The sequence below is a fragment of the Oryzias latipes genome, chromosome 13, assembly GCF_053564925.1.
Source record: "Oryzias latipes strain Hd-rR chromosome 13, Olatipes_Hd-rR_3.1".
Lineage (NCBI taxonomy): Eukaryota > Metazoa > Chordata > Actinopteri > Beloniformes > Adrianichthyidae > Oryzias > Oryzias latipes.
The window spans coordinates 21,023,354-21,046,752 of record NC_136249.1 but is presented as its reverse complement, the minus strand read 5'-3'; the positions used below and the strand labels follow the sequence as shown (position 1 = coordinate 21,046,752).

The following is a 23,399-nucleotide window of genomic DNA, read 5'->3' as shown; positions in this document are numbered from 1 at the left end:
ATGCTCTTCAAATAGTCTGTGCCGTAATAGAATTATGATTAAGAAGGTGCACAGACTTGAACAAACCCACCCTTTATGCTTTGGCTGCTTGAATAATTGTTTTTAGGGTACTTTTGACTGTTTTACCTGCAGGTAGATGCTCCCCAGTATGGCTTTATGAATAAAGCTATAAATCTTTTCAAAACAAAGGATTGAATAGTTCATCTTTGAATTGCATTAATCATGCCAAGAACTATTTTCTCTGTTCTATTTAAAAGTAAGTAAATGCAATTAAATTGGCCTTATATGGATAATTGAGATAACCTCCCTCGTGGGGAGCTGCTCTAGTCAGATAAGAAAAGGCTTAATTTTCAAGAATCTTCTCAAGTGGCGTTGTCATGGCAGCGTCTTGACAACATGAAGCGAGTAGGTGCAACCCGGTCGAAACTCCCTGTGAGCAACCAATGCGGTAGCGGCGTTCCTGTCACGTGATCTGCGTCAGAGCTCAGAGCTGCTGGGCTCTCGGAGGTATTCAGCCGCAGAGAGGCAACGGGCGCGCGCACAGACGGACTATTTTTCTCTAAACTCCGTTAAAATCTTCGAAAGTTAAAGAAAATGTTCAACAGGATGCTTGGGGATTTTGAAGACGACCCGTTTTTTTCGTAAGTAATTAAACTGTTCAAAATGTGTACATGATATTTTATTTTTACTTTGGTATGTGTTTGGTGTGGTTTAATACAACTAACTGTTTTGCTAGCAATTAATCATATACTTGCCACATGTTTTAGCTAAAATGACATGCAGGCAAATAATGCATACAAGTTCATTCAAATGGTCGCTTTTTATATCAAATGTAAAACTCTATATACATATTATCCTCAAGACAATTAAGTCAATTGTGTTTTATTAATAAAATGAATAAAGTTATATTATTTGTTCGGTTTGCTATACAGCCTAATGGAACGGTTGCTGTGCTGATTGAAAGGTTAAAAACGTCCCTATATAACCGCCCTGTTGTTTGGGTTTGAACGTCCCTGTCCTTCAGCCACAGACATGGGTCAGCGCGTTAGCCACACTTGACCCAACTTCGAAGTCAAGTAGCTGAAATTATTTTAGGACAGAGGCTCCTGTTCCAGCGTGCTGCATTCATCTGAGTTGACCCCCCCCCCCCCAACTAAGCTGATGAACGAAAAAGGAGGCATTAAAAATACACATACCACCTTCAACTTCCCTGCTTGCTTGCTTGTTATTTTTGTTTGTTTGTTTTATTGAAAATATTTTTCTTGTTCCACAGAGATCCGTTTCATGCTCACAGGGAGCATGTCCACCGTATGATGCGCAGCCTTTCAGAGCCTTTTGGGACTTCTTTAATGCCCAGTGTAACGGATGGAAGGAACCGTGTGGCAGATCCTTTCACCTCATCCTCTCTGGCCCTGAGAAATGAGCACAGGGTGAGAACACTAATGGGGGGGGGAAAAACTTTTTTTAGGACCTTAAAAACTCAACTTGTGAACTAGAAAACTTTGCCTATAGAATAAGGAAAGCGACTTATAAGTCCTTTGGCTAACTCGAATAGTGGGACATTTGTTGACATTTGACATAGGTGTAGTGCTGGCTGGAAGCTGGCCAGTGGCCGTTAAACTGTAGCAGAGTTTCTGAGTTTGTGGAAGGGCGACCCCGTTGGCCTCGCTGGACAATTCTATCTAGCCCTTCCAAGTCCTATTTATAGGGCATTGTTCCACTGACACTGTTTTCTTACAAATACCCACACAGACTTCTTTGGCCATAAAACCCCCCTGAGAGCTCTGCTCAGCTGGAAATAGCTCCATCTTTGATATTACTCACTTTGGTCATGGGTGCCCCATTGATGTTCTTCTCATCTATGATGGTGAGAGATTGCAGTACATGGTCATGGCAGGAAGGGTTGGAGAAGTCTGGGACTCTTGCGCGTACTGGGACATCTTGATACTAACTTTACCAGCTTGCACCAAGACGAGAGGTTTGTAGTTTTAAAACCTGTATGATCTGAAAACTGCCCTTTTCCCAGCTGAATCAAACATCACCTGCTTTTGTATTTGTATCCTTGATGATGACGGACGTGAGAAGTGTCCCTTCAGTCCCCAGCCGTCTGCTTTCTCATCTGTAGAATCCATTAGCAGCTCAAAGTACTTCAACAGAGTGACCTCAGATGACATGAAGATACTCTTCAAAAGTTTATTCAAATGCCAGTTAGGTGTACAATTAGGATGAGATGTTTTTGTACTTTTTGTGGCTTGTTAATAAATTATGGCAAATGTTTGATGTCTCTGCTGTTTGAATAAAGAGCAAAAAACGATTAGGAAAAGCCGTGTATTTAGTCTCCACGTTCACCTTCAAACTTATGATCAGTCTATGGAATATTAAACTAATAAGGTAAACATTTTTAATTAAAACAAAATAAGAGTTTTTATTGTCGCTTGTTGGTGTTGTGAAGGAGGAGGGGAAGTTGAGTCCGGTCGTTCAGCTGCGTGTTTGGCTTTCACGCAGCGTGTGCTGTACATTCAGATGTCATGAGGCCTCTTTGCTTTCTCCTTGTTGCTCTTTTGGTCCATCTGCTTCCTCAGAACTTGGCATCACGGGAACATTAACAGCTTGATGACAGACAGTTCGCTCTCGAGCTGCTCTCCTATATCACAAACACAAATGTGCACACAAAGATATATTGAAACACACACACACACCATCAAGACATATTTACGAACACGGTTTAAAGACACACACACACTCCTTTGTGTACATGCTGGTGAAAGGCTGCACTTCTTACATGAGCTTACTTACTGTGAGCTTCCCAGTGGGAAAACACGCCTGCCTTCCACTTCTGCTGTGTTCTCACATTTCCCTCCCTTAAACCAGCGCCAGCTGCTGGGATTATGTTACTTTTCGAAGCATTAATTCAAATGGCCGCGTAATTTAAACATACTGTTTAGTAGCTGCTTTTGATTGTATTTTTTAAAATTTAACCGGAAAGGAATTCAAGAGAGGTAAATCATGTTTTTTTCCCAATATATATATATATATATATAAAAAACAAAATAAGGAATTAAAAAAACGACCATTTCAGGGAAATTTTTCCAGGATTTGCTGATGAGAATCATACTTTTTGTCAATTGATTTAAAAAAAAACTGGAAAAGAAAGTTCACTTTTATTTTTTACATTTTTGTCATCAAGAGACAATTAGGCAAATATGATCATGGTTTTGTTTGGACAGGACACACAGTTCCTCACATTTTGACTCTTGTATTGCAAATGTATTCAACTTGGTTTAGTTTTTTTCCTCCTCTGTCTGCTTTGAAACCCACTGTTTTGAACAAGTCTAACATGCTAAGGCAGTTTAGCCCACTTACATTTGTACATCTCAGTCTGCCAGATGGCCTAAAATAATGTGTAATGTAGAACAGCAGGTCTGCACTTCTTATTTTCCACCTTTAGCTTCTCTTCTCCTGTTAGTCTGACCTAAATATAATGTTTGCAGAAATATAACGGGTATTTATTGGTGCATAGATACCGTTTTGGTCAGGAGCATTTCACATCTGCTTGACCTTTAAAAGAGCTGAGGGGGGCAGCCTTGGGTTCTTCACCCAAGCCCCCCGAACCTCGACCTACCCACTTTAGCTTTCCTAGAACCAAGCTCAGTTTCAGTGTTAAAATCCAAACTAATCTCTGGCCATGCGACCCAATTACACATGGAACGCGGGTCAGTCAGCACTCAACTGATTACACACAATACCTCTGGACTTCACCACCACCCCCCACCCCTAAGAAAGTGCTGGTGCACACATAGTGATAGCAGTTGAGATGCTTATCCAGGCCCATGGGGTTCCAAACACCTGTGGTCTGTAGTCCAGGGACTGCTTCTCCTTCCCTTCCATTCTTGCACCTCGTTTCTCTCTGCTGGTAACTCCAGAAGCTGTGTGGCCTTGAACAGCATTCGGCCTGCTTTTAGCTGCGTTTGGGGCTTCAAAACCAATGAAAGCCAACTTTGCCGCTCAGAGCCCTTCAGAAAGCTGCATAAATGAATGAGGACGTTTGAATAACAGAAGCATATGTGAAAATCAAATTGCAGAGAAGTTGTTTCAGTCTAACTCTAGTTTGGGCAGCAACAGATTCCATCATTCGCATGTTTCTGATGGTGTTTTGCTAACTTCTAGAGCTGCAAATATATTCAAATACTGTTTTGACTCTTAACATAATGTGGCTTGGCTCCCTAGGAAAGCAGCCGCTCATTATTAGCGTTGGACAGTGTTGACAATATGGTTAGTTTAGCTCTTTTGCTGTTACTCATTAGAAACTAGAGAAACTAGAGTGTTTTCTCTGCATTCGCTCTGCAGTGATCCACAATGCTTCCTCGTCCTATTACATAGGATGTAAGACTTGACCAACAGTAGTTTAGTTATAGCAACAGTCATTTATTTGAAGGTATATCAATAACCTGTGAATTATCTACAAAACATTAGCTGAATCCTGGCCTCAAATGAGGCTCTGGTAAAGGTGTTGGTGCAAACTCCTTTCAATCCATTATAAGCATTTCTAACTGCTTACAGATTAGAAATGTTGGACTTTAATTCACACATTTGGGCTGTATATTATTTCATATTATTATGACTTATTATTCATTTGTTAAATATTACTGACACAGTTTAAAAATATCGTTTTGATATATAACATGTATTTTTAATGAAGCTAATTACTTTTGAAGTGAATGCATACACCTAACTCCCACAAGTAACAATAAATATTACTTAAGGAGCGTTTCCAAAAAAAAAAGGGCAGAATTAAAATAATTTTCACATAAAATCCCTACAGGAAGAATCTTTAGATGGAAATCATGGTTTTAAAGGTTGTCCGTACTTTTCTAGGATGGTATTAGTTAAAAAGTCATGATGGTGTTTTCTCTGTCTGTGGCTCCAGGATCTGATGAGGGATCCTTTTGGGATGTTCGACAGTATGATGACCAACATAAGGAACACGATGGAGGGGATGCACAGAAACTTTGTATGTTGACCAACCCCCCCCCCCCTCCCTTTTTAAAAATAATCCTTATGACAGCTCTTTTTTTTTGACTGATTTGCTGGGTAAATTGTGTGCATTATGTGTATTTCAGGACAACTTGTCCACAGATTCAAACACCCACGCGTTCAGCTCCTCATCAGTTATGACTTACTCAAAAGTGGGTGATGAGCCTCCAAAGGTCTTTAAGGCCACCTCCTCAACTCGCCAAGCCCCCGGAGGAGTAAGTGCACTAGGAGGACAGGAATGCAATTCAGTGTTGTAAATCTTTTGAAAACGAATTCAATACATTCAATACATACACTTCTTCTTCTGCCAGTAGGTGCTACCAATGAGGTGCATTTTTTCAAAAATGCACCTCATTGGTAGCACCTACTGGCAGTTTTTTATTAGTAGCACCATTGACAGTTATCTTGTAAACAAACATGGTTCTGTTCTGTCTTCTTAACCGTGTTTCTATCTTAGATCAAGGAGACTCTGCGGGCTCTGAAAGATTCAGACAGTGGGCTGGAGCAGATGAGTGTTGGCCACTACATCCAAGACAGAGGACATGTCGTCGAGAAGAAATTCAACAAGAAAACAGGGCAAAAGGAGTTCAACCAGGACTTTCAGAACCTAGATGAGTGTATGTCAAAGCACTCACCTATGAAAACCGCTCAGCTGTAAGCCCCAATCTCACTGTGCCTTGCATGCTTTCAATCCCAACCTGTAGCTGAAGCACAGTGTTTCGATGAGGAGTGGCAGCAGGAAGCGTCCAAGTTTCAGCCGTCCCGTCCCAGGCAAAGTTTAAGGGAACATGAACCCCATGCTGCTTACCGGCCAGCGCTTCCTGGTCCTGAACATGGCAAAAGGTCTGTAGTCACAGGTACCCTGTGAAGTTTGTAGTGTCTGTAACCCCACGAATGCTTGTGGTATCATATTATCTCATTTTTTGTTTGGTGTTTCTTGCAGAGACCAACAAAGACAGACGTCTGGGAGTAGAGACAAAGTCAAACGTTCAGTAAAAACAAATCCCTAAAAGCATCCTCTGGCTGGTTTGTCTCTCTGCTGATGAAAGGGTTTCATGAATCTCACCGCTTCCCTCACACACACGCTGTTGATTTTCCAACAGTCAGATTGTTGTAGATGTTTTTTAAATAAAGATCATTTTCTTCAAGATACTTTAGAGTATAAATTGCTGGGAGGAATGATTACAGACTGTGCCGACACAGACTATCATAAAACAGAAAGACATTCTGTTTTAGAATCTTTTTACCTGTGTTCTTTAGATGCAAGCTATTAAATAAAACCTGGCTAAATATAAAATATATATAAATAAATACAAACATAGCTTATAGATCTGAGCTGTTTTGTTCATTATTTCTCCTAATTCAGAAAAGGGCTCGTTACTTTTCACATAAAGATCATGTAAGATAAGTCTCCAAACACAAATGTCCACAATTTGCTGTTGTAATCATTTATCACTTAAGTTTTCTTTTTAAATCTCAACACTTGAGGCATTCATTTTTATATTTTTACTTTTGTTTTTCCCCTCTGATGACATCTGTATTATGAAGCGCAGACTCAGCATTGGTTGTTGTCTGACAATAAAAATAGTTAAAACAATTTTTCCCATTGAACTTGTACCAGAACATTTAGCAACAGATGATATCCCTTGCTTTATAAAGCTTTCCTTCAAAGTGCTTGGAAGAGGTTATGCTGTGATGAACCTTCCGGGACCTTTGGTGATATTTTTGGAAGTGAGCACTTGTCAGTCTCTCAGTGTAGTCTGAGACGTAACACAGCTGCAGCCCCTGCACCTCCCTCTCATTTGTTAGTTCAAATGTTCCACCTACTATAAAAACTCTTTACTCATAAATTTATTTATTCCACTTAGGAAAACAACACAAATTTGTTTTGTTAGTGTGATGCAACTACTTCATATATTAGTCTGTCAGTGAAATCTGTTTTCCTCAAGTTTTAAAACTACATTGCTGTTTGAAAGCACTAAACCCATGAATCACCTATTAATCATAAGATTTAAAATATGAGCAATTTACAATTAAAAGGAAAGGCAAAAGTATCAAAAAGGAAGTTTAATTTTTAATACAAAAATCTTGCAAAAGATGCACCTGCGCCTCTACCGCCACCTGTTGGTCGATACAGAATGCTGACTGTCCAAATTATGTACAAAGCACTGACAATAAATGTAACTTTTAAAGCCTGATTTATATGTGAAGTTCAGTATAAAAAAAAACAGAGTGTAAAAAGTCAATGCAGGTCTACATCATTCCCTGAGGCGGCCCCTTTCCTGCAATCTTCTTAGAACACTCCAGCAAAGCATTGTGGATGTCCTTCGCGCAGGAGATCTGAGATTTGATCATGGTAAGGTATTGGGCGTAGGACATGGACTCTGTCTGCACCGTGTCGGGCTTGGTGGCTGTCGGGACCAGGTTGGGTGAATGTTTGGCGCTGTCGATGCTCTGAGACAGACACTCGTATGCCAATCGCTGCATGAAGGAGAGAAAAATGTCAGCTGTGTATTGCAAATCGTGTTTACGTCACATAAAGTGTTAGGATGTTAATGTGGTAAAGTTTTTAAATATTAATAAACATGTTTAAAAATAAGAGGATCTCATGTGTACTTCATTATCATTCAATACAATATGTATTATTCCCTCTTGAAATAGTGGTTTAAAACCTATACAAACTTTAGTTGTTGACAAATAGGCTAAAAGGTTTAATGTCAAGACATAAAAAAGCCTCACTTTGTACTGTACAAGAAAATGCAAGTCAAGTTTATTGTGAAATAAGAGAGCGTTAACAAAATAGTTTATGAGGGCAGAGAAACACTTACCAGACACAGCTCCAGTTGATCACAAAGCGCGTAAAACTCCTCTAAACTTTTGTCAAAACGCTGGACAGATGTGTCACTACTTTTACTTTAAAAAGAACAAAGAAACAAAGGACACGTGAAGGTGAGCCCTTCTTGCTATAGTATTACTGAACATCTATGCTACACGTCCAAGCACCACGAAAAACAATGTACTCACATGCCATTGTCAATGGAGGTGTTGTAGCTCAGGTTCATGGATGCGATCTTCATTAGGTTCTAAACATCAGATATGCATAATAATAAATGTATGAAGCGCTGCAGTTTCTTTTCTTTGTAATTAGCCGGTTTAGCCTTTAGCTAGCTATTCTCAGTTCGGCATTACCTGTAAACTCTCCTTCAGCTGTGGAATAAGCATCTTAAACCTATGAACTGGGTCAAAGTCTTGCTGTTGACTGAGCTGCTGCTGCTGTTGTTGTTGAATTGAAGCGGGCTGTTGTAAACCAGGCTGAGACATCGGCCCACCAGCTTGCTGTTGTTGCTGCTGTTGAGACGCCATCTTTGACCTCTTTCTGTGCTGACAAAACAATTCCGGGGTCATACCTTTCAAATTAAAATCGAGGTTATCCGATCTTTTGAAACCATTTTCAGATTAAAAAAAAACGAAGTTACCGCTTAAAATGATTACACCTTGCATAAAAACAAAGGCCATTTGTGTTGTTTTATTTTTCTATTCTCTCATAATCCGTTTAGTAGTTCAACTCACAAATGCACTAGTATGCCATTATCTAAAGGAGTGACAAAAGTAAGATTTATTGAAAAGGAAATTTATTATCACAAAGAAATTATCTTCTAATGCAACTCGTTTGACTTTTTCTCCAAACAAATCCGTGTTTTTCAGCGATTCTTTGCAGGCAGCAGAGGAGCCGCAGGATAGGGAGGGCTGTGCTGTTGTGGGGCAGAAACCCCGTAGTGCCGCACAACAGCGCCATTCGGTAACTGCGACTGTGTCCAAAATGGCTGGAGCTGATGGAGACGATTCTCTTTACCCCATTGCTGTTCTCATCGACGAGTTGAGAAACGAGGATGTCCAGGTAGTAATATGAAGCTATTTTCTAAATGTCATAAATGGAATGCTGACATTTGGCATCGAAAATATCGTAACCTGGGCGTTCGACTGTTAGCTAGTTAGCAAATATGCTAGCTAACGTTCCCGGCTAAGGCCTGTCGGTCGCGCCCTGCTCACTTAAATTTATTTTCTTGTTATTTGTAACGTTAAGTTTTAAACCAAAGCAACCCTTGGTACTTGTCGTGGTCACTGAACGTTAACACACACATGTTTATTCATTTCATTTGATTATTTTAATCCAACTGGACTAATGATGTAGCCGCTAGCTTGCCATTTCTAGTAGTAAATGTCAGAATACTAAATACAGGTTGAATTTAAGGTTACATGGATTTCAACGACGTTATGTTCGTACTTTTCCACAAAAAGATAACATGTTCAGACAGTTAAAAATGTCTTTCAACCAAATGTTTAGCAGAAACATAAACACTCGAGTGATTCGAGAGGAGAATAGGCCTCAGCAGGAACTTGTACTACATCATAAATGTAGAGGCATTGCTTCTAAACACTTGAGTTTAAGGTGTTTTTTCTTTTCTTTTCATTTTTTGTGCAGCTTCGTCTCAACAGCATCAAGAAGCTGTCCACCATTGCGCTAGCTCTCGGTGTGGAGAGGACTCGCACGGAGCTCCTTCCTTTCCTCACAGGTAATCTTGTCATCAGGTCTCCTTCTGGAGCCCCACAAGCTCCCAAGGCTCGATTATTGTAAATTCACCATTTAGCCTTAAACGTGTTTACATGTATTAGTTAGATAAAACGAGTCTTCTTGTTTTTTTTAAACAGTCATGATTATTGTTTAAACGCAAAATATAACTACAGCTTACAATAAACTCGTTGTTCAGACAAAAATAATAATAAAAAAAGAACAATTGGCCTGCTAAGTTTCTTCCATTACATCCCCACAGTTATTGCCGCTTTTGAATTCTCAAGCGTGATATAAATATGTTCTGCTGCCTCATGATCGGCACATGGAATTGAAATTTGAATACGCCCTAGAAGAGAACATTTAATGTCCTTTTTGTAGAGGATGTTTTTGAGGCTCGCTGTACCTTTGTCAGGCCAATTTGATCCTGAAATTGGAACTAAATTCTGTTTTAAGGAGCTTGTTAAGAATCTAAAATTTGAATACATTTTAAGAAACTTTATAAGAATGACACTGAAACTCAATTGTACAGTCTTAAAATGTATAGTATTATTCACATTTTTACAGCTCTTGTCAATTGTGGAAGTGTTCTTAAATTTTGAGTTAAAGGCACATTTTCTTTTATTTTTTAGACACCATCTATGATGAAGATGAAGTGCTTTTGGCATTGGCTGAACAGCTTGGCAATTTCACTATGTTGGTTGGGGGACCAGAGTATGTTCACTGTCTCCTGGTAAGTTTCTTGTTGTTGAAGTAGCTTTAAATGTTTGTAAGAAGGATGTTGTTGTGGACCAGAAACGTGATCTCCTAGAATTTAATTTCCCCTTCTCATCTAGCCTCCTCTGGAAAGTCTTGCAACAGTGGAAGAAACAGTTGTCAGAGACAAAGCTGTAGAATCCCTGCGAAAGATCTCTCAGGAGCACTCTCCAGTTGACCTGGAGGTCCACTTTGAGCCTTTGGTGAAGCGGCTAGCCAGTGGTGACTGGTTCACCTCTCGCACTTCAGCTTGTGGCCTCTTCAGTGTGTGTTATCCTCGGGTATCCAGCACTGTCAAGGCTGAAATTCGTCAGTAAGTCGATTCCACTTCTTTTAAATTCTTTAAAGATCTAACTGGATGTGTTGCTTTATTTCATTATTACATTTTTTAAAGAAATTCACATAATCCTGATTTATAATGTTTTGCTTTTTGTCAGGCATTTTCGCACCTTGTGTTCAGATGACACCCCGATGGTGCGTCGAGCTGCTGCATCTAAGCTGGGGGAGTTTGCCAAAGTTCTGGAGCCTGAATACGTAAAAAGTGACATCATTTCCCTCTTCACTGCTTTGGCTTCCGATGAGCAGGTATTACCGCTGCTTTTCCTTTGCTACATAAACCAGCAGTGTAACACTTCAGACTGTGTGTATGTGACTGTTATACCCTCAAAGTGCCGCCAAACTGACTCTTGGACCATCTCTCTCAGGACTCTGTGCGGTTGCTTGCAGTGGAGGCTTGTGTAAGCATTGCCACTCTGCTGCCACAAGAGGACTTGGAGACATTGGTGATGCCGACCCTTCGCCAGGCCGCAGAAGACAAGTCTTGGAGAGTTCGCTACATGGTGGCTGACAAGTTCTCTGAGGTAGAGGGAATTCCTTGTTGCCATCACCAAAGTGATTCAAGTTCTGGTTTTATATTCATTACTACATTACAACCTGCGGCTACTCCCACCAGACTCTGGTGGAGGATTTGGAGTTTGAAGCCTTTTTTAAAGGCCCCACTTAGATCAGGGGTGCCCAAAACCAGGCCTCAAGAGCCGATGTTCAACATGTTTTCCAACCAACCTCCCATTGAAGATCCTTATTGGCTAAACAGACCTGATCCAGGTAATCAGCAGCAGATGAGACAGGATTTCTGGAAAACCAGTAGGAGGCCGGCCCTCGAGGCCTGCATTTGGGCACCCCTGACTTAGATGCAGCTAGGTTGAATCGTGTCTGTACTTGTGCTTCCACCAGTGAGCCTTTAATGGAGATCCATGTTGTTAACCAGTCGGCCACTGTTTTCCCTGATCTTAACACTTTTCAAACACATTTTTAGAAAGAGAATTGGTATTAACTCCATACTCTAGGTGGTGCTCATACTTCAACTTGAATGTGTTTCACAATTCAATTTTCCTGTCAACATTTCAGATAATTTAGTTTGTACTTAATGATAATGGTATACACTGTTAGATATAATATTTAATACCCATTAATGTTCTTTTAACAAAATGGATTTGTGTCACCGTTATTGCCTTGTTTAATTTCCCCCTTTTGATAATGAAATCGAACTTTTTTCCTTTTTACAGCTTCAGAAAGCAGTTGGGTCCGAAATTACCAAAAATGACCTGGTCCCTGCCTTCCAGAATCTCCTTAAAGATTGTGAAGCTGAGGTCCGTGCTGCTGCAGCCAACAAAGTCAAAGGTACTTGAGGAACTCCACCAATTGATGGGTTCAGTTTAGCTTTTTTTCCCAGTCAGAGTTGTGATCATTATTTTCTTTTTTGTGGTAGAATTCTGCGAGAATCTCCCAGAGGACAATCGTGAGCAAATCATCATGACTCACATTCTGCCCTGCGTCAAGGTAAAAAATACATTTCTGTTGGGTTTTTCTCATCTTCCACTTAAAATTCTCTGAAAGACTTTCGCTTATATTCATTCTTATGAATCAGGCGTATTTTTCTATTTATAGTCTATTTAAAGTATATCTTAAGCTTTCATGTTATTGTTGCGTAGTGTTAATATTTTTAATATTTTCAATGAAAAAAGGGAACAATGCACATATTTACTCAGTGTTCTCCAGAAGAATGTACCAACCTAATGAATACTTTCTATTGGTCCAAAATTTGGATTTATTTTGTTTTCACTGTATTTGTTTTCAATTCTCAGTCTAGTATTATGTTTCAAAGTTCCTCTTCTTATGTTTTTTCCTTTGGATTAATTTTTTTTTAAACAATTTCATAGTTTATGTGGTTTGCGATGCATAGCTCATCATAATGTAATGTCACTTAGAGTAATTGTAAACAAAGTTTTCACTTTGAAATAGCAGTCTCTGCTCTTTTTGGTCCAGTAGCCTTACATAAAGTTGATTTTTGTCTGATTGTAAATGTGAACTGACTCTTAAAGTTACATAAATCTAAATTATGATTTGGATTGCCTTGTAGCTTTCAGTTAAACATGGACACCAGGTGGCACTGTTGCTTTTGGGGCAGAGTAACCTTTAAGATAATGGTTATTTTAAATGTGTAGTGTGGTACCAGTTTAAATTTGTTTGCTTGATTTTTGGTCTGACTAAATGTGCTTGTAAGCTGTGTTAGGAGACGATTATCTTGATCTTAAATTCCTCAATATATTGTTTTTTTTTTAAACTGCTGAACCATCTTAGAAAGATATGCCCTACTTATCCTGTCAACAAACAAGGAGAGCCTCAAAGCTGTATGTGTAAAAACATCTCCACAGTCTTGGTAAAACAAAAAACATGACAACTGTGGAAAATATTGCTCATACTTAAAAGTTCCACCTTCGTAAGTGTGATTGTGTATTATTTAGGGCTGCACGATATGAGGAAAACTTGCGATATGGGATAGTAATGATCAGTATTGCGACAACGATAAAACTTGCAGTATGTGAACAAAGTAGGAAAACAACAAAAAAAACATCATTCCCTTTTCATTGCAACAGTTTAAAAATTATACTCTAAAAGACCCTAAATGACATAGATAAAAGGGCTCCATCTGATTGGTCCAATAAATGGATTGATTTGATTCATCAAATACTTCAAGTTGCCATAAGATTCTTTTAGCACATTTAAGGTAACCATTTATTGCAATTTCGCCGTCTTTTGCGATATGCATATTGCACAGCTTGATGTCGCAATAACGATAAATTTGCGGTATATTGTACAAGCCTAGTATAATTTAAACATAAGGATGTAAGGCGTTTATTTAATTGCCTAATATTTTTAGGCTAAAATTTATTTATTCATAAAATATATCAAACTGGAAATCCCACTTTTAAATGCATAAACAAATCTTTTGGCCAGTCTTTTATCAATGTCTGTGAAACAGGGGAAGGTTTGCCCTCTTGTTTCCTACTGGCTATTCTGCAGTTGCTCTTTCAGGAGTTTAACTGAAGGATCTTTTTGGTGCACCCATGTTGACACTTAGCATCCCCGTGCTCTTGTTGTTGTTGCAGCTTCTGTCAAAGCACAGCTTGACCATGACCAGATAGCATGTGGCAACTTTGTTTTTTCCGTTGGCTTCCAGCTAACCTGGCGCCCTCAAAGGTCTTTGTGTCCTGCCCTGTCTCACTTCTTCAGGACTCCATTCTTTAAGCTTTTAGTCTCTTTATGCAACCAATATTTGAACTTTAGTAGCTAAAATTTTCTGTGTACATTTATAACTTTATTCTTAGCTCCTAGACATTTTTGACCCAACAAACTCTTTCGTTTTTAGGAACCTAAGGTAATTGATACCCTCGAACTCTTTACTAAGTAAAGATGAGACCAACAAAAACCCCTATTTCCTACACATTTCACTGTCAATGACCACATAACAATCCCAGAAGACGGTTGTTGTTAACCCAAATCTTTAAAGTATGGCTGTGTATCCTTTTCAAAATACAGTAATCCCCCCGTATTCCCGGGGGTTACGTACCTCACCCCCCGCGAATAACGAAAATCTGCGAATAATTGACGCCGTTTTAAAACTCCCAGAGCCTTATGTGAGCCTTACTAACAATACAGTAAGATACCTGTAATGTATAGTAATGACAAAGTACATTTTAATTTTTTTACATAGTAATGTTTATTAACAGTAATAAAAAAATTCTGTGAAATATAGTAATATGGAAATGATTACTGTACATATATTACAGTATTATTAACTGCCGTCTATGGCCATTCCTCCACTCTTCGCACTTCAGGAGTCGGGAGATGGTGTCGAATCTTCTCCGGGCGTGTTAGACGTTTTTTTTATGTTTGTATGAACATAGTTATCGGCAGGTGGCCCCGTTGTTTTTTCATACTGGTGAAGAGGGATTTGTACGTTGACATAGCAGAATCAGTTGCATTTGAGAACTGTAGCGCACGAACCATGTAAGGGTCCCACGATTTAAATTTTTTACGTTTTTTTTACAACGATTTTTAACGTTCTCCTGCAGTTGTTTTGCTGCTTGCATGAGATCAGCCAACCGTTCAAGAGTTAGACCTTCATCCTCTTGTGATGGGTCTTCCTGGTCCTCTTTTCCGTTTTCACTGGCGGAGTTCGTCAGCTCCGCCAAATCTTGATCAGTCAGAGGCTGCGAGTGGGTGTCAACCTGTTCATTGAACCCTTAGTGGGTGTCGTCATCGAAACCGTCACCCCATCTTAAACGCGTAAACAATACTTTAGAGTAAAGTACAGAGTAAATCATTTTTCAAAATTCGCGGAATGAGCGCTGTTCTGCCTCTCACGCTTGTGACGTCACGTCATCTGCGGCCACCCGCGAATGGGCGGGGCGCGAATATTAAACCGCGAATGGGCGGGGGATTACTGTACACAATCTATCTAATTTTGATTCCCAAGTTCAAAATTCAATCAATGCTTTACATGGTATAGATGTTCATTTTGATATCCCATTCAAAACGTTTTTTAGTTGTGAAAACACTTGTAACATCACAAATTCAGTCTAATGACATCTGATCTTAAAGTTACAGCTTCAGTTTCTGCCCATGTATCAAAGTGCCCTTGGGAAAGACGCTGAAGCCTGCACTGCTCTTGGTGTTCTGGTTAGCACCATGAAAGGTGGCTGTGCTGCCATGAGTGTGTGAATGGAACTCTGACTGTAAATCACTTTACGCCCTACTCAGAATAGAAGATATAATATACGGCATTGACCATAAATATAAAACAAAGATGGATTCAGCATCAATGAATACATTTTCTAAACTCAGTCCTACTTTTAAGGCCTCAACTTTTTTGCCAAAATGACGATTAACTTTTGACATGAAACTCAGGAGAGCACAAGAATGTTACACGACCTGACTAGGTTTCTGTCAGTTAGTCCTGTCAATTGCTAGGAACACAGTGGCTTTAGAGAAGGCTGAAAAGGGCAATTAATTGAAATAAAATGCAGAATGTTCTGCGTTTAAATTTGTGTTTATGCTGTCTGGATAATTTGCCTGACTTCAGTCTTCCCTTTTTGGTTAAGTGACAAAGTTTTGATGCCTAGCTTTTTTTTTTTTTTTTTTTTTTTCGTTTTTTGGTTTAAACCTAAAAAGATAACTTGATAGACATAGTTTACTATGATCATTAGCACTCCCATAATCACTTCCTATTATCTATTTTCTACTGTCTAAAATGTTTTCTTTTTTATTTTGATGTCAATGTGGCACATGAGTCAGGATGCTCATTTTTATGTGCTAAGTCATGCCTGTGCTCTGCCTTCTTTGTTTTTACGTGTCCTGTCTCTGTCCAGGAACTTGTCTCAGACACCAACCAGCATGTGAAGTCCGCTCTGGCCTCCGTCATAATGGGCCTTTCCACCATACTGGGCAAGGACAACACAATTGAACACTTGCTGCCTCTCTTCCTGGCTCAGCTCAAAGATGAGGTAAAGGAAATGCAACTTTAAGTTGTGTGCTGCAGCTTTAGCCCAAACATTAAGCATTCTATTTCAAACTGGCTTTGAGTTTTGTCTACACAGTTTTTGGTTTGGCATAATTGATTAGAAAATACCTCATTTTGAAGCATCTTGTGGTGTCTTTATGTCTGAAGCAAAACACTTGATCACAGCTTGCAAGGGTCTGTGGATTTTCTCACTGTGTATATTTGTCTGGAGGAAGTAAAGCTACATTTACATGTGGACAAAATCCAATCTGCTGCTGAAAGGGAGAGGGCACACTCAGGAGGTGCATTTATTGCTGCATGAAATGTTTTTCGATTTTCTCAACTGAAAATGTAGTAGAAGCAGTCCCTGATGCTCCAGCTGTTGTCTTCCCACAGTCTTTACAATAAATATGGACGTAAGCCAAAGAACCGAGTCAAGCCCCTCTATTTGACATATATTAACCTAGAGGTTTAGGTCGCTGTTCAAAATGTGAAGCTAAAAATGCAGATGAAATTTTGGTAGAATTAGGAAAATAAAAGATGCATTTAAAAAAGCAGAGAAACTGCAGTGTTTTAAATAATGTATTAGCAGTTTCTTGTGTCATCTCCACAAATCCTAATTGTAAAAATGTCTAATAATTGTGTATATGAAAACAAAACTGTAATTTATGGAAGTGTTTTTGAGAAGCAGGTGCTCTTGATTCCTCAGCTGCCTTTTCTCTTAGTACCATCAAATGTCAGCCCATGTCCTCCTTTTACAAACACCAAAGGAGTCTTCATCGGATTAATTCAGACAGACACATATGACTTTCAAATTTCGGTTGTAAGTGCATTTCTCTGAGACCAACATAATTCAAGATAAGGATACCTTTGGCTGACATGACATTTTATCTTGATCTTCGTCTCAAATGTGAACCAAACTTTGTTCAACCTTTTCATCAGATTGTCTGAGTTTGTGTGTTTGAATGTAAATCTGTTTTATTTATTTTTTCTACACAGTTATTAGGAGGTCAGATTTGTTTAGAGCAGATAGTGGCTCTGCATTACTGAGCCAAAAACATGTACTTGTTCAGACTCAAAGCTCCTTGCTTTGGTTATAAATTCCTCACATTTGAACTATTTAGACTAGTGGACCGTTCTTGTCTCGCTGATGTGTTCATAAACATTTTTTTTTGCGTTTAGTGCCCTGAGGTGCGTCTGAATATCATCTCCAATCTGGACTGCGTGAATGAGGTGATCGGCATACGGCAGCTGTCACAGTCACTGCTGCCCGCCATTGTGGAGTTGGCAGAGGATGCTAAGTGGAGGGTTCGTCTCGCCATCATAGAATACATGCCCTTGTTGGCAGGGCAGCTGGTGAGTCACATGGGCTAGGGATAAAGAAGCTTTTCTAATTCACATCTCTTTCAGAAAAGAAAAACATTGTCAGTGTGTGCCAAAAACAGGAAACTTTCTTCAAATGTTTCTAGACGTTGCTCTAATTCTACTGTCCATGTTTCCTCAGGGAGTGGAGTTCTTTGATGAAAAGCTCAACACACTTTGCATGGCCTGGCTAATTGATCATGGTAAGAAACAGGTTTTTGTGCTTTTAATGCACCTTCATAAATATATCATATTGAGAAACTGTTTGCAGGGTAAGCATTAGCTGTCAAAACATTTCAAGCTAAAACACCGCTTAACACCGGCTCTGTAATGAATTCTCTTTGTTGCATTCATCCGCCATGTCTTAAAGTGACGTCTTTAAACCGCTCCATGATTACATGTAGGCGACACACGGAGCAGCTCGTTAGCATAGCATCGTAGCATTATGGCATCGTAGCATGATAGCATGGTATTATCAGTGTCTAACAACTCAGCTGTCTCCAAATCAACACTTTTTTTTTAAATGAAACTTTCTGTAGCTGCTTTAAGTCAAACAGGTTTACCCTCCAGTTCTTTCTGGACCCTGGTAAAAATCCTCACATGTTCCACAGCTTCATCAGCTTAAACACAAAGGAAACTTGCAGAAGTTCTGGGGTTGGGGGCGCATGCGCTAGTGTTTTTTTTTTTTTTGTCAGCTTCGCGGAAGCAGCTCGTCTTTCCTCACTGCTGTTTTCACATCTGCGCTTTACGAGAGACCAGCGGACTGACTTTACTCCCATCAACGGAAGCAGAAAGCTGGGAGAATAAAATCTTAAAATGTTCTAAAACAACAAATTTGAATTAATCGATTACCGTAATTTCCGGACTACAAGCCGCTACTTTTTTCCTGCGCTCACAGCCCTGCGGCTTATTTTGTGACGCGGCTAATTTATGGATTTGATTGGCGGCCGCCATGTACGAACATTCGGGCTCGGTGAATGGTTTTGTATGCGCCATCCACCACCAAGCACAAGTCATTTTTTTTAACACACCTCTGAGCAGCCAAACAGCATGGACCTCACTTCAGGTCTTAGACACTTCAGTCATGGTTCAACAAAAAGAAACACGCATGCCCGGCCGCATCCCAGAATCCTTTGGTGCCATTAGACCCAACGTGCACTTGATCGCCGCTACAATATGATAAAGCTTTCAAGTTAAAAGCAATCGTTAAAAGCAGCGTGAAAAAATCCCCCATCAGTAAATGGAAATGCCGGTCAGCTGCGTGACGGAGAGAACAGCGCATGCTCAGAAGTGTATTTACCTCTGAGTCATAGTGACTCGGCTGGCTGCACGTAAATATGTGTGAATAACATCAGCCTTTATTTTGTCGGGACACGACTGGAAACACAAATCCATTTGGTCGTTTTTACGGTTTCTGACTGAGCGGAATTTTGCATTGAAAAGCTCACAGCCACCATGTGAGCTTTTCGGATAGGAAGGGGAGACAAGGAGCCCGCTTGGCGAGCGCGGAGCGCAGAGGCGTCCGGGGAGCAACAAGTGTTTGTTGTGAAAGGAAGCTTCTGACGAACGCGCCGCGCTGAGGCGCGCGTATCGCGCTGAGGCGCGCGCTATTTTACTGATGTTTTTTAACCAGCCCCGTTAGTACCATAATGCTGCCGCGACACAAGTGGAAGGAGAGCTGTTCCTTTTCACCCCTCCATGCACTGCTGCTCCTTGCTCATTCTTAAACACGAACAACAGTGTGGCGAGCCGGGCGTTGGCCCCGCCTTTAGCCCCTAAGACTCATGGGAAATGGGGGATCGCGGATGTAAATTTCCTCATCATAACTGAGGGATGTAATGTTGATTATATGGTTACTGTTAGTAATTTTATGTATGATACCTAGTTTGTCAATAAGTTAAAAAAAATAAAAAAAAAATAAAATAAAAAAACCCATAACTGAGGAACTTGTGAACAGAATAGAGGTGCATGCTGTTTCAGATGTGGGTGTAATTAGATACATGAGCTTGAGACAAGGCCAGTACCTGCCCACAGTGTGGTAATGAGCCATGTACACTCTGGTAGTCAGGACGCGCTTTGTCGAGGCAGCGGCTTGTATACTGATGCGGCTTGTGTATGTACAAAAACATTTGAGCACGTTAAAATAGGTGGGTGCGGCTTGTAATCGGGTGCGCTTTATAACCCGGAATTTACGGTAATTGCCCAGCCCTAAGTGAAACAGATTTTTGGTGCATTAGCAGTCTACAGCCTGGGGTTGGTGATTTGTTTCATTTTAAAGATTACATTATTAGATTGATTATCTAAAGACACACGTTTAAATACATTTGTGGTGAGCAGTTTTTCCTAAGAAATAGTGTCCGTATAGCTAATCCTCTGATCTCTTATTGGGTAGATTAACCTTGAACCTAAACAGTCCAGTGTGTGTTGGTGTGGAGACCTACAAACTGACCAGCTCTCTGCATGGACTAATCAAAATAGATGTCCCCTGCATGTATGTTTCCAAGTAGAGAGGCACACACTCAGCAGTGAGGACAAAGGGCCAGCTGGGTTACATCATTGGAATGCAATTGGTGTGCATCTGTGTGTGTGCGAATGGCTTGGGTTAAGGCCGTGCCAGTCTTACGTAAGCCTTTCAAAGAAAGACGGGACTGCAGATATCCGTCTGGAATTTTTCCCATACCAACTCACTCCAAAAGAGCGTTTTGTCTCTGTGGAATTTTCATGCAACAGATCAATGCTTTGATGTTTGGCAATTTTTCACAGATGTGCCAACTATTGCTGTAACTGTAGTTCTTGTATTTTGAAAGAAGGTGCTGTGTATTTGTGTGTGATACTTTTGTCATTTGTTTTTTAGTGGTGTCCTTTGGTTCACTCTGTTTTTACTGTTTGGTCCTCAAAAGTTAGAAAAGTTCGAGAATAATTTAAGACAAAAACTGGTCAACATTTAAACCACTGAAAAAAAATAAGGACTAAATAATCAGAATAGTTTGTTTTTATGGTATTGCAAAAACACATCAACATAAAGGTAAGAGATCAAGAATGTTGTCTGATTCTACTTTAGAGCATCACAATGAGCCGTCTGTCTAAAGGGATTTCCTTTTATGGCTCATCACCCTGAGCTTGATTTTGCCTTCTTTGAATTGATTCCTTTTCCAGTCAACTAGCCTGTACTTCATTGACGCTTCTGCTTATGTGCATCAAGCTAGTTTCTCATAACTGTTGCATTGTGGTGCTTTTATTTGGAGCATGTGACATGCAGGTGCGTTCAGTCCTACACTCATGAGTCTAAATCCAACCGGTTCAGTTTTTAGGCACCAACACCAAGCCCTACTGGTTCAGAGTATAACTCCGTCAAAGGGGCCTCAAGGTATTTCATAAGAAAGGGATTGTACAGGCACAGGCTTGAGTTTGCAGGTGAAGGCGAGAGCTAGAGAGCTCGTGTGAAGGAAATCTTGCCGGTTTTTAACAAATCTCCTGTATTTGTAGTCTATGCCATCCGTGAGGCGGCGACTTGTAACCTGATGAAGCTTGTGGAGAAGTTTGGAGCAGAGTGGGCTCAGAACACCATCGTACCCAAAGTTCTTGGTATGGCCAATGACCCCAATTACCTCCACAGGATGACCACGCTGTTCTGCATCAATGTGAGTAAATGCCATTTTTCACGTGTATACTGTTAACGGCTCAGCTGCTCCATTAAATGTATTTGAAACCTCTTTTTTCCCCCTGTGTCTCAGGCTTTGTCAGAAGCATGCGGTCAGGAGATCACCACAAAGCAGATGCTGCCCGTGGTCCTGAAGATGTCCAACGACCAGGTGGCTAATGTCCGCTTCAATGTGGCCAAGTCCCTGCAGAAGATTGGCCCGGTCCTCGACAGCAAGTACGTCAGCCAGCCTGAGTGCATCCTTGACAATAAAGTGAAAACGTTCGTAAACAATGCTCTTTGTTTGTTTCAGTGCTCTTCAAACAGAAGTGAAGCCGGTGCTGGAGAAGCTGGCCACTGACTCTGACATGGATGTCAAGTATTTTGCCCAGGAGGCCATTAGTGGTATGTTTGTTTTTCTTCTCAGCACCAAGTTGCTTAACTTCAATTTGCTAAACTTTATTTTTTTGTTGTTCTTCCTCTGCAGTTTTGGCCCTAGCATAACCATCCCAAATCAACGGCTTCCAGCAGAGATTTCATGCAAACAAAATTACACTTTTACAGGATATTTATTGATGTTCAGGAACAACTGGTGATGTATAGAAAAGCTGTTAACATTTTTTTTTTTTTACTGTTCAATGGTAATCCATGTTCAGACATTCTTTGCTGTAAATGAGTGCTTTTAGACAGGCAGGGTGTGATGTCATCGAGTTAAGTGGTGCACGCCGACTAATGTGCTACGCTGCTCGCTACACCGACGCCCCGCCCATTCCTCCCTTTATCCTTCCCCTCTGTTGTCTTTAAGCCAGTCACTGCAATGTCTGTGCGCTTTAGATCTGCACTAGCTTTTCTGGCTCCAAATGTTTCCTTTGCTTTGCTCTTTCCCTGAGAGGCTAGCATGGCTCTGGTGAGGTGGGCTTGAAAGGTTCAGCAAGACTTCTCCATCACCAGAATCTGCTCTTTAGCTTTGCAGAGCTGACACAGGGAGGAGGGGATCTGCCATTGCACGTTATCTAATCAAACCCTTAAGGTGATTGCATGTCTTTATCGGCTTCACACCTTTACTTCTTCCGCTGCGTCCTCCTTGTTCTTTGTGGCAGAAACACCAAATGAATTGGTCAAAGGAATGAACCGCTGCGACTCGGTGTAATGGGGACCAGCCTGATTGTAGCTTGTTGCTTATTATCCCTCCTTCAAATCCTAAGTGGTTTTTGTTGATGAGCCCACAGGAGGAGAAGTGGGAGTCACTTTAATTTGTGCTTGCTCCTACCAGTTATGTTAATGCTTTTTCAATATGCCCAGATAAACAGTTTGTTCCATACAGACAATGTTCTTGTCTCTGGACATTTAATTTGTCCACCTTTAATAGGCTGTGGAAATAAAATGGCAGATTTCAATACACTTCACTGAACCAGAGCTCTGACAGGATCTTCAGACCCTCCATCAAGACCGAGGACTCAGCATGTGTCTAAAGCTGCAGAATGTTCTATTATGGGATGGAATAGGCAGAAAGAACAGTTTTTTTTCCCCTTTAAGGCTGTCATCGTGTCCCCCCCCCCCCCCCTGTTTTTCCTGAGTAAATCTGATTACTGATTGTCTTGTCTTAAAAATACTGGTTTTTATTTTGGGTATTTTGTCACAGTTGGGATGTACTACTGTATCTTGATCTGAATAAAGTAACACAAATCTACTTAAGCTTCCTGGATTCAAAAAAACTTCATTAGTGTCAATATTGACAGTTTTCATCCCATCAAAGCAGAGGAACTAACAGTGATGTGTGGTTTCCTCCATGGACCCTTCAGAAGGTGGATGTTCTTCAATCCAAGTGTTGTTTACCATCTTGTGAACATGTGACGGACTTGAGGAGCCTTCAGCTTCCTGTTTGTTCAGCGCGGCTGATGAGCAGATGAAAGCGAGGGTCCACTGGGAGGCGTGCAGAGCGGGACGGGACCTGACCCATCACACTTGTTCACTCCTTCCTGCTACTGGAGCATATAAAAACCATGGGGCTGAGCTGCTCATTATAAACCAGAGTCTTTAGAGATGATTACAAAAATAAAAGTTCTATCCTTGTTAATTCCAGATGAGCAGTCCAAGTAGAGGATTAGGTCATTAAAAAAATCTTTTCAGAGAACTTTAGAGTTCCTTAATCTCCTCAAATCTCCCATCAGCCCTCATTGATGTCCACTTTCCCA

The 23,399-nt window shown here is 40.4% G+C and overlaps 3 protein-coding genes and 1 long non-coding RNA gene across 5 annotated transcripts; 2 read left to right on the top strand and 2 right to left on the bottom strand.

Annotated features, from left to right (window-relative positions):
• The first annotated feature begins 365 nt into the window (after positions 1-365).
• Positions 366-7,633, top strand: mlf1 (myeloid leukemia factor 1). Its single transcript, XM_023961513.2, has 7 exons — positions 366-641; positions 1,274-1,430; positions 4,928-5,011; positions 5,121-5,249; positions 5,492-5,651; positions 5,739-5,877; positions 5,978-7,633. The coding sequence occupies exons 1-7, from the start codon at positions 595-597 to the stop codon at positions 6,042-6,044; spliced, it is 783 nt and encodes a 260-aa protein (XP_023817281.1). The 5' UTR covers positions 366-594; the 3' UTR covers positions 6,045-7,633.
• Positions 2,180-4,023, bottom strand: LOC105355429 (uncharacterized). The gene is made up of 2 exons (XR_909844.3): positions 3,847-4,023; positions 2,180-2,644 (listed from the first exon to the last, which is right to left on the bottom strand). It is a non-coding gene; the product is annotated as an uncharacterized LOC105355429 (long non-coding RNA).
• med29 (mediator complex subunit 29) lies at positions 7,087-8,410 on the bottom strand. The gene is made up of 4 exons (XM_004075411.3): positions 8,224-8,410; positions 8,059-8,117; positions 7,863-7,947; positions 7,087-7,515 (listed from the first exon to the last, which is right to left on the bottom strand). Exons 1-4 carry the CDS (start codon positions 8,395-8,397, stop codon positions 7,288-7,290), a joined length of 546 nt encoding a protein of 181 aa, XP_004075459.1. The 5' UTR covers positions 8,398-8,410; the 3' UTR covers positions 7,087-7,287.
• Positions 7,866-22,894, top strand: ppp2r1bb (protein phosphatase 2, regulatory subunit A, beta b). 2 transcript variants are annotated; one of them, XM_078930082.1, is made up of 16 exons: positions 7,866-7,983; positions 8,740-8,932; positions 9,518-9,608; positions 10,237-10,337; positions 10,441-10,673; positions 10,798-10,945; positions 11,065-11,220; positions 11,926-12,040; positions 12,129-12,199; positions 16,072-16,206; positions 17,385-17,558; positions 17,707-17,767; positions 21,051-21,205; positions 21,299-21,441; positions 21,518-21,609; positions 21,692-22,894. In XM_078930082.1, the coding sequence occupies exons 2-16, from the start codon at positions 8,855-8,857 to the stop codon at positions 21,706-21,708; spliced, it is 1,770 nt and encodes a 589-aa protein (XP_078786208.1). In that variant the 5' UTR covers positions 7,866-7,983; positions 8,740-8,854; the 3' UTR covers positions 21,709-22,894. The 2 variants fall into 2 exon arrangements, with proteins under 2 accessions (XP_078786208.1, XP_004075717.1); XM_004075669.5 differs by lacking the exon at positions 7,866-7,983 and adding an exon at positions 8,339-8,643.
• The last annotated feature ends 505 nt before the right edge of the window (positions 22,895-23,399 follow it).